The 11,418-nt window shown below is 41.9% G+C and overlaps 1 protein-coding gene across 30 annotated transcripts in view; it reads right to left on the bottom strand.

The window, feature by feature from the left end:
- Window positions 1–4,793: 4,793 nt before the first annotated feature.
- LOC148506021 (protocadherin gamma-B5-like) overlaps window positions 4,794–11,418 on the bottom strand; it is a 519,059-nt gene continuing 512,434 nt past the window's right edge. For all 30 annotated transcript variants that reach the window (XM_088447428.1, XM_088447418.1, XM_088447408.1 and 27 more), the window contains exon 4: window positions 4,794–8,038. In XM_088447428.1, the coding sequence (XP_088303554.1) occupies window positions 7,824–8,038 (215 nt within the window). In that variant the 3' untranslated portion in view covers window positions 4,794–7,823. The remainder of the gene's footprint in view (window positions 8,039–11,418) is intronic.

Here is an 11,418-nt window from a genome sequence, read left to right as displayed (position 1 = left end):
ATAGTTTGTATAATTGTCAATGACTGTTGGGAGGCTAGTCCACAGAACTGAAGAGGGTTGGGTGCAGCCTAGGGGCCTGATTCAGAGCCGGTCGCTATTTGCGCTCGCTCGTCCAGAAAATAGGGGTGGCTATTCAAATGAACCGTTCGCTGTTTGCGGTCTGTTCACGCCTCTAGGTCTGAACGAGCGAACAAAACTTGCGGTTGTTTTTTGGGAAACTACGCCCCCTGGCCGCTCGCATCCTACATCATGTCCGCTATTTATTAGATTAATCGAGTACATCGAACAGGGTATGAGCTGCTCGCTATTCTTGTGGTTGGTTTTTGCTACCACAATTTTGCGAGCAGTTCTGGCTATAAAATAACCCAGTGACGTGGTCAATGACGCTGCTGTTTTAAATATGCACACCCATAAAACGCCCGCTTTGACCTTTAAGCACGCCTGCGATCGGATCTCCACTCCCCGTTTTCAAGCACCTTCCCCTGTTACCACCCACATACGCCTCATTCTGTCACTCAAATTATCAGGCATTCGCTATTTTGCGAGCACATGAATTTCGGCCGCACTGACTGGTTAGCGCATGCGTATAACGATCCGTACGCATGCGCAGTTGGGCAAACATCGCTCGGAGCGAACGAGCTGCCACTTACGAGTGGCTCTGAATCAGGCCCTAGGACTTTAGGAGCACTAGGATGGCATGGTGTGCCACCAACTTGGCGCCAGGAACTGCTTTGATTTGCCCAGTGGCAATGTTGAGAGATATGGCTAATGGGATGACTTTGGAATAGACAGAAAGTATATAATATAATCTGATCATTGGCCCTCATTCAGAGCCACTCGCTATTTGCGGTCGTTCGTTCTAAAACAAGGGGTGGCTATTCAAATGAACCGTTCGCTGTTTGCGGTCTGTTCACGCCTCTATGTCTGAACGAGCGAACAAAACTTGCGTTCGTTTTTTGGAAAAATACGCCCCCTGGCCACTCGCATCCTACGTCATGTCCGCTATTTATTAGATTAATCGAGTACATCGACAAGGGTATGAACTGCTCGCTATTCTTGGGGTTGGTGTTTGCTACCACAATTTTGCGAGCAGTTCTGACTATAAAATAATCCAGTGACGTGGTCAATGACGCTGCTGTTTTAAATATGCACACCCATAAAACGCCAGTTTTGACCTTTAAGCACGCCTGCGTTCTGATTTCCACTCTCCATTTTCAAGCACCTTCCCCTGTTACCACCCACATACGCCTCTTTCTGTCACTCAAAATAGCAGGCATTCGCTATTTTGCGAGCACATGAATTTCGGCCGCACTGACTGGTTAGCGCATGCGTATAACGATCCGTACGCATGCGCAGTTGGGCTAACATCGCTCGGAACGAACGAGCGGCCGCTTACGAGCGGCTCTGAATCAGGCCCATTGTCTCCACACCTAAATATCTGGATCTGAGCTCTCTGTAATTATGGGGGCAGGTACATATTGCACGGTAACGATTACTCATTAGGGGTTTGGTACGGGATGCCGATGAACCCAGTGGTCAGAATCCCCATGCCAGCACCCTGAAAGGGTTAGGATACCGTCACCTGTCTGTCGGTATCCTAACCCTCCCCCTCTCCCTACCCCTAACCCTCCCTCTCCGGTGCCTAAACCTAACCTCCACCCAAGTGCCTAAACCTAACCTCCCCCTCTCTGCACCCTAAAGCTAGCCCTCCCCCTTAGTCCCTAACCCTAACCTTTCCCCTAACCCCGCTACTTACCTTTGGGATCTGGCGCCGGGATTCTGACAGGTATCGGGATTCCGGCGCCGGCATCCTGAGCGCTGGAGTACCCCGGTCGTTATTATGACCCTCATTAGTTAAGCACTAAGAATATAACAAATACGCCGAATAAGCCTTAATTACAGAAACACAAAATCTGAGGGCTAATAAAAATCACGACTGCCCCTCTGTTATCCCTAATAGCATCACACCCAGTCAGATCCTTTATGTTTCCAGCATTAGGATCGCCTTACGTCTATCCTAAGTGTGTTGAGATTTCCCCACCATATTAGCATCTACTATCTTTGGCAGAATCCAACATTGCTTAACAGCATTTAGGCTCTGCTAGGAAATGTCTCTGCTGATTCCTGTTTCCATTATGGATGTGATTGCATTACTGAAGACTGAGTTGCTTTTTAACCTTTTATAACCTCTCAGAGTTGTCTGTTCCTGGTTAAAATGTCTTTGGAATGACTATACTGTATGTCCCTGCAATTATCTTCTTCCCTTCACTGTGTCTTTTTCTCCTCTCACGTCCTCCACTTTGGCAGCATGTTCTCAGCTCTGAATCACACTATTCCCCTGCTGCCCAAAGCGCTAGGCTGCAAAACTGGTGATGGATTTGCAGTGATCGTGCTCATACAGAATATTATTATTCCACACTCCCACTGTACACGGCTGTGATGTATTATTGAAAAGGCACAAGTACCAGCATGGTTTGTCTTTTATTTGGAATGATAGAATATGACAGTTACATTATCTCTTCTCCCGAGGAATATCCAGTCTGGTCATATCCTTTATGGCGATATCGCGCTGCATTACTTAGAGTTGGTGTCCGATGGATGATTCCTGCATTTAGCTTTTTTTTTTTCCAATTAATAAAACATTACATGCACATAAAACTTTTATGGATATTCTGTATGGTATGGCTATCACACAGGTGCTCACAAACTGAACTAAGAACTGGCATCAAACAAGCTTTTTTTAGAAAACTGATTTTTTTTTTATACTCCCCACTTAAATGCAACTTTTTAGCGCATGAAGGCATATTGTATGATAGTGGAACTGCAGTTTTACTGTTGTGCAATATGTACTTGAGCAATGAGCGTATTTATCAGGGCCGTAGCTAGGGTAGTGCGGCCGGTGCCATCGCACAGGGCACCACAGGTCAGGGGTCGCTGTTTGGGCCTGTCAAATTTCTGTTTATTTACTTTATTATCATTCTTGCTTGTAGCTTCCTCTTATTTCATCCCCAGCATCTCCTGGACTCTCCTATCTCTTCCCTGGCCCTCTCCCATGAAGCCATGGCCCTTTTTTAGGTGCATTATGTCCCTTTGAAAAATGAGGGGGGCGCCAATGCGCTTTCTGGCACAGGGCACCAAAAAGTCTAGTTACGGCTCTGGTATTTATAATGGGTGCAGGGTGTGCATGGCACACAGACCCTTGGGTCCAGGGAGGCCCCAGGCCACACACCCTGCTCCCGTATACTTACCTTGTGCCGCCAAACAGGTTCCTCCTCCTCTTTAGAGCCATCTTCCCAGTGACATCTTCAGGAAGATGGTGCCACGCTTTACAAGCTAGACTCTGGCACTATGACAGAAGCTCTGCTCTCTTATGCACATGCACCATCTTCTGGAATAGAGGAGGGAGCCGCTTGCCAGCACAAAGTAAGGTGCGTCGCTGGGGTTCTGTGCAATTGGACTAGCTCCACAAAGCATATGTTTCCCAGCACCCTCACCTCCTTTGTCCTGCCTCTTAACTCAAATAAAATATTACATTGATATTCCTTCATGCGCTCCATCTGGAAGTGAGGGGTGTCAAACACTGATAAATAAATAAATAGATAAGCTTACTGTATACTGCTGTCTATTTGGAGGTCTCGGCTAGACTACTTAATAAATAATTCAGATATTTCCTATGCTGTAAGCTGGTTCTGTTATCCCTAGAGCATCTTAAGGTATAATTTGAAAAGGGATAAATGTTTCATTCTTCTTTTGTGATTTCCGTATGTAGTAAACTGTATTGTATGTTCTATTGCTTATTGTACTTATTGTACTCCAGCTGTTTATACTAAACTATTACATACTGCACACAGCAGTTTATGTGTCCAAACTAGGGATGTGCAGGCTCAGATTAGTTAGGATTTTCCCGCCAAAAATCGGGTCTCAGAAAGAGGAAAAGCGTCATCTTTCATGGACTTTTATCCAGGAATGATGACGTTTGTCCATGAAAGATAATGTTTTGCCTCTTTCTAAGACCCGATTTTTGGCGGGAAAAATCAGAATTTGGCGGGAAAATCAGAACTAATCCGAACCTGCACATCCCTAGTCCAAACCTTGAGATTACTGTTCCTTTCTTGGTTTGTCAGGTGTTTGTGCTGCTGATACCAGGACTGTCCAGAGTAAAACAATATTTTAATGTGTGACTGTGCTGCATGATGTTAGTAGTCCCTCTGCTTTCTGTCTGACTGACATGGTAACTGATTTGTGCCCCAGGTGCGGCTGAATTATAATAACACAATTAGAACTCCAATAAACCAATAACATTTAGCTCAATAAACTCCTCTCCCCTAATACTGCAGAGCCCAATCCTCAGGACCTTTTTCGGTTTTGGAGCTACTGTGGAACTGACTTAGGGTCATTTTTAAAGTACACCATCTTCATTAACTATTGCCGGCACATCCGTTTTGAAGGATGATGTTGGCTTGTCCAATCAAAATAATTTGCAACTGTTCAATAAATCCTCTATATGTTCTACCAGTTCTTGTTAGCTGGGGGAGAGTGGTGAACAGTGTCAAATTTCCTTTATAGCACCATTTTGCTGTCTTCTTCCCTCCCTCTATATTCACTTTTATGTTCAGGAGGATTTACCATCAACAGGGCACAAGGCATCATTAAGAAAATATGGGTCATCTCTAACAAGCTTAACCAGACGGCAATCTCTCTAAGGATATAAGAAAGAAGTCTTATCTGTACTTTGTGTAATACAATGCGAGCACCATATACATCCACATAACTAAAGACAGCAGACACCGACATGTTGAAGAAAACATTTTATTTATTTTTTTTCCCAAAGAAAGAAAGCAATATAAAAAAACAGAGTATAAAACTTGCATGTAATACAGTGACATGGGCCTATATGGATACAGGGAGGGAAATAAGCATATATATATTTATATAATATGTAGGTATAATTCAGCATTAGACACATTAAAAAGGACAGATGCATTTCAACTCATGTACATTGATATCACAAACCACACGGAAAAGATAGTAGAATATTAAAATACTGCTATCCACAGGTTAGCTACAGGGGTGAAATAAGCACTTAATTCTTACAAGACAATAAGCATCTCTACTGTGATATAACCTTCTGTGTGTTCAAAAGAAAAATATAGCAAAATTGTAATCTACTGCTAAATAATTCACATGACGGCCTTATTTATTAGTATTGCAAGCAGGTGGGGATGGTTACTATTACAAGCGACTTAAAGAGAGGGAGGTGAAAAAGTGTACTTCCCCAAAAATCTAGCATGATACTGAATTTTGACAGTAAGTCAGGACAGAGAGTTATGGCAAAGTGAAATATATATAATATATATATGTTAGTGTTATGTTGGCTTAGTGAGTAGGATTTAGACCAAAACAGCCTCTTTACGTTGAAAGATAATTACTATCAGACAAGAAGCAATATAAACATCAGGGTTTCAAAAAGAACTAAAGAAGTCACATACTGATGCACTCGGAAAACTTCCCTCTTGGTTTACTTAATGAGCACTTATCACCTAAACATCATGGCAGCCATATTGTGAGGTGAACTAATATTCTTGAAACCGCAGCCTATAAAACCTCTAGCAACTTGTGAAATCAGCAAGGCATTTTTGTGTCCTGTGCCTCGGTGAGGTCACTATTTCCTAGAGAACTAACAGGCTGAATATTGGTTCAGTCCACAAAATGGCTGCCTCCGATGTGGATAAGTGACTACCAGCACACTTGAATAACATGGTACAATGTACACAAATCATCTGTAACCCAAAACAACCATTCAAACTCCACTAGAGCTTTGGCAGTTTGATTATGACTGATTGCTAGGGATTACATGACAGATGAGTACATATTGCGCCATGTTATTGGAAAAAAAAAAAATCACCATACGTTTTCCCTTGACATTTAACAAACAAGCAGTTTAGACCCCCTAGAATGGTTAGTCCAAAGAGTAGTACTAGGCCATGACGGCTTAATGTCTACCATATGTAGTACAGTACAAGTAAAAAAAAAACTAAACAGTTTTACTGAAAAATAGTGTTTCTCCTCCAACACCTTGAAACTGTGACTGTACAAAATTAAATACATTTTTAGAAACATTTTTAGCCATTGTGCATTGCTCACTAGCTTGTGTGTTTTTTTAAATCTTTCTTAAAGTGGTCTATAAACATGGTTCACCATTTATTTCATCAAGACGCCAAGACACCTTAACAACAACTTACTATTTTCAATAGTGTTTACTTACACTTACATTTTTTTTTTGTTATTTTTTATCTTTTTTCAGATATTCATGAGATTTATAACGCAGCAGGCTCCAAACATACATTGCTACTAACGAAGAAGAAAAGTTAGCATACTTTTTATCTATTCATGTAAATAAAATGAAGAATAATTTGAATATATGTACAAGTCATGAAGATTGTTCATATTCTTGGCAGGTGTGTGTCTGAATATCTTCCCCCATTGACACGACACATCATTATTTTTTAACCCATGAAGTTTAGTCCTGCACTAAAACAGGATTACTTTACCCATTCTAGATATAGAATGAATTGTCCCATGCTGGTTACATGCAACAAAGTCCCCACGTCTGGTGGAATTGCAGACACCATGTGAAAAGTAGACATGCATTAGCGTTGTGCAGAAGTGTTAAGTACCCCACTTGTCACTCTGACGGTATGAAACACATGGGAAATTCATCCATGCTCGATGTACTTTAAATTATACCGTATGAATCAATAATTGAGGAGACTAGATGTCTCCAACTTTTTTTTTTTTACCATTTAGAAAATAAACAAAAACATCAATAAGTACAGTATTAAAATGAGTACTGCACAAGACCATTGACACTCTATAAGTAGTAGCTTTACGATCACTACATATATATAATTTTTTTTACATATTAGAGGAAAAATAAGCTGTGTTAAACTGTACTTGTCAGCATAGAGGCAGCCATTGTGTAATCTCCCCAATATTCATAAGGAGCCAGCCTACATTTACTTTGGACAAGCGACATGATTATTACGAGACATTATTAGACACTTTTTGCCTCATGCCTCCATAATGTCTCCTAGTAATTCTTAGTGAATTGGTAGGTTGCATTTCCAAGACAATAAGTTTAGCCCACAAGATGGATGACCCTACCAAGTGTAAGTACTTCTAATCCAGTTTTTAGAATCACATTATCTTTTTTTATGGCTAGTGTGCCTTTTCCTTTTAATGTAAGAAGAATATTTTTTTTTTTATATTGTTTTTTTGGATTATATTTAACTATTTAGATAAGTTAAAAAATTCAGATCTTTTTTTTTTTTTCGATTACTGCCGATAATCATTTTAAAAAATGCAAAAGGGATTAACAAGCCAAGGATCTCTCTGGAATACCTGAATGTGTTTATAAATTATAAATAACTGCTTTGCTGGAATTATATACAATGGAAGAAGTTCCACAAGGTCTGCAAGTGGGAGCAAAAGAAATTTAAAGAGTTTGTAAAAAGAGTGCATATCATTAGCTATGAAATTACCTTGCATTAGTACAAAACGCTAGCTAATATTGACAGGGCACTTGTTTCAGAGGTTTGAAATAATGTTTTCATCATGAGGGCTGCAAGCAGAAAAATCAGCTGCTGGGGGGAATATTTCTGCTGCAAGCTCTAATAATGACACATTCTTGCCATTTGATTTTCTCGTGAGTATATCTATCCAAATATGACATTCAACTTCACCATAGTATTATTTCATCTTTTTTTTTTTTTTCAAAAAATTCTGCCCTGTTGGTGTACGCAACTCTTTTTAGTAAAGGTAGTTCACTTCTTCTCCTTCTTGCCAGATTTCTTCTTGTTGCCTCCGCCTTTCCCGTCACGTTTTCCTCCAGCATTGGTGGGTGTCAATGTACTTCCCGGTATGTAGACATTTTGCCGGTAGTCAGGGACGTGCTGTAGGGTGAACTGGGGCCCGTAGCGGGCACTAAGGCCCATGGTTCCTGTTCCTCCTCCAAGACCTGATGTTCCCTCAGCGGCCTCTGTAGGGTAACATAGAAAAAAAATTAACAATTTTATCATGATAATAAATTTAATTCAATCTATACATTTATTCATAGATGGAATGTATTAATGTATACTAAAGTTATTTACATACTAAAGTTATTTACATTTCTCAAGGAAATGTTACCGCAGAATTTTATTGATTTTAACGTTAGGGATGGAGCGGATACACGGGGGCACAGTCCCCCATAGCAGCTCTTGTTCCATGTACGTTTTCCCCTGGGCTTTAAAGTTAAGCTTTCCTGTTTTTTACTATATGACATTAACATTGTAGAATACTAAGAATAAGGCTCTTTGACAAAGAATTTCAGCAATCAGCAGCTTCAAAGATAAGAGGCTGCCGGCTCCTTCTCCTCCATGTTGCTGACTGCATACAGTGCCTGATTAAGAGATGGATGCAATGTCAATGTTGGACGTAGGGGAGCAATTTTTTGCCACTGCACATGCGTTACACAGCCGCACTGCGCAAGCGCGATGATGTAATAGCAACAACGGTTACTGATAGGATTTATTGGCAAAGTAAGAGACAGACAGTCAGCACTGGGGGGAGGTAACGGTTAGAGAGATGCCGGCGTGTCGGGACCGTTTTCTGCGTGTGCTCTAGTGAGGCTTTGCAGCTGCAGAGGCCCCGGTTTCTTAGGCGAGCTGCTCTGTCTGAAGACCGCTGTGATCGATGTGGGAGATGCCGGAGGTGGACTTCTCAGTGCACAAGACCTCAGCTGCTATGTCATTAGCATATTTGTATAAGTCTGCTGCGTACGGATACGCAGTCAGAAAACAGAATTAGCATCACACCTCTGAATAAGGTCCTAAAACCAATGTTTTATTGGCACTGTCCCCCATTCAGTGTTATAGGCACCCCCTAATTCACGGGGCTCTAGGTGAAGGAGGAGTAGTCTAGGAAAAGTGAGATAGTACTGTTGATTCTGTAACACAACATACCATATATAGGTGTTGGGTAGGGGATGCTGGCGCTCGGGATCCCAGCGGTCAGAATCTCGACGCTGGCATCCCGACAGGGTTAGAATACCGACATTTGTCGGTCAGTATCCTAACCCTCCCCCTCTCCCTAACCCTTCCCGGTGCCTAACCCTACCTCCCCCCCTATTGCCTAAACCTAACGTCCCCCTCCTTGCACCCTAAACCTAACTCTCCCCCCTTAGTGCCTAACTCTCCCCCTAGTGCCTAACTCTCCCCCTAACCACTACTTACCATCGGGATACCGGCGGTCGGGAGGCCGGCACCGGGATTTTGACATGTGTCAAGAATCCGGTGCCGGCATTCTAAGTGCTGGCACCCCGACTGTCGGTATTTTGACTGGATCCCATATATAGGGCTATACTAAACCGTGCGAAACTGTGTCATATAATAGTACAATAGATAGGTTTAAAGTACATATCATTAATATAAACATTAACAGAATGGTTAAGTAGAGAAAAAGGGAGGGAAAAAAGAAGAGGAAGAGAGAAAGAGGGAGGGAGGGAGGGAGGGAGAGGGACCTTTATTCTCAAAATAATATATTACATCCTGTTAGCACAGACCTCAGCAGCGATAAAGTCACTGGGAATTGATTTTCTGCACACGTCATTTGTGTTGCTCAATATGACCTTGTCTCATTGATGTTGGAGTGTGTTACTATTCAGACTTGCATGCTGCTATATTTAATCCATAGCTTGAGGTTGAATGCAAATAAAACCATAGAGCAGGGGTATTCAACATGTGGCCCTTTAGCTGACCAGGACTACACATTCCAGCATGCCCTCCTGCTACAGTTTTGCTATTACGGCATGCTAAAATTGGCGTGGCAAGGCATGATGGCATGTGTAGTTCCACAGCAGCTGGAGGGTAGTTTGTTGAATACGCTTGCTTTATAGTATACCATTGTAGATCCAGCACATAGGCATCATTGCAGGAGACCTAAAAAATCACCCTGCAGTGCAGAATCCACTTTTTTAATATCCATCAGTATGTACTTACATATCACACCTACAGCTGTCTACAACAGCTTTAGCTCCAAATTGCAAGTTTCACTGAATCTCTAAATAAATATAAAAACTAAACCTATGCATGGTACAGACTTAAACATGACATATTTCTGAATATTTTAGAGGACAATTACAATTCATTCACAGAAATTAACAGATTAAAAATAAAGGCAGCGTAGGTGACATGTGAAGACTGTTTGGACACCCTTACAGTTTATCCAGTAATACTTTCAAAAGCATCAAAACTTGACTGACATGTTAGGTTAGGTGGCGTGTCCAAATCTGGAAGGCAATGCCCCCTCTGAAAAAAATCTATAAAAAAAAAATACTATGCGTGTGCTCCAGGGGGGTGGGGATGGCTTGTCCTTCTAAACAGGTTGCCTGGCCCTCACCAGGCCCCTCAGACAAGCCAGAGTCATGGTAACTAGTGCATGGTCCCCCCACCTTCTCAGCACCCCTTGTGTAGTGGTCCACAGTACTTCGTGGCTTGCACAAAAATAATCTGCACGTAACCATTATCAGAAGTCTTTTCCTACGACTGTCCAACATTAGAGACTTTGGGGTATATTTACTAGAGTGAGAGTTTTTAGAAGCGGAGATGTTGCCCATAGCAACCAGTCAGATTCTACTTAACATCTAACAAGCACCTTCTATAAGATAACAGTTAGAATCTGATTGGTTGCTATGGGCAACATTTCCACTTTTAAAATCTCTCACTTTAGTAAATTTACCCCTTTAAGTATACAAAATAACACTTAGATAATCAGAAGACTTTTTGAAAGAAAGTGCTACGCACTGGTGTAATAAAATGTATTGTTTGGCTACAAAAACCAAAGAAACTGTACATGAAAAAACAAAACAAAAACAGGTGTAGCATTTGAAGGAACAAATACCTCGCCAACCGCAAGGTTGGCAGCCAACCCTGGACATTTCTGATATTGCAGTGGGGCATGACTGCAGTGATGGATAAAGGGATACGAGTGGATTAGGGAAAATGCATAGATACCACATCAGGAACATTGTTGGAGGCACAATTTGTAAGCAGAATAATTACAATTAACAATTGCAGCCCAGGGAGAGATGAGACATAAAGCAGTAAGAGCTCATATAGCTCAGACACTGCCAGGAGCTGGGGTCTGGGCCACAAAGCAGCCAATATAACACAGAAAAAGAGCTAATGGAGGCATGCCTCACTGTGAGGGGGCGTGCCTTGAGCTCTGATGGACACCTCTGATGATCATGTGACCAGTCCAGGAAGTACTCAGGCATCAGAGCTCAGTAGCAGCACTGAGGGAAAGAAATTGTAATCTGCTGCTAGGGGGAGGTGTGTGTGTGTGTGTGTGAATCTTTTGTGCTAGGGGGGATCTTCTGTG

Source organism: Taudactylus pleione, unplaced genomic scaffold (genome assembly GCF_031769625.1).
Source record: "Taudactylus pleione unplaced genomic scaffold, aTauple2 ptg000431l, whole genome shotgun sequence".
Taxonomy (NCBI): Eukaryota; Metazoa; Chordata; class Amphibia; order Anura; family Myobatrachidae; genus Taudactylus; species Taudactylus pleione.
Note: the sequence above shows the minus strand (reverse complement) of the source record. Positions and strands in the feature narration are given on the sequence as shown.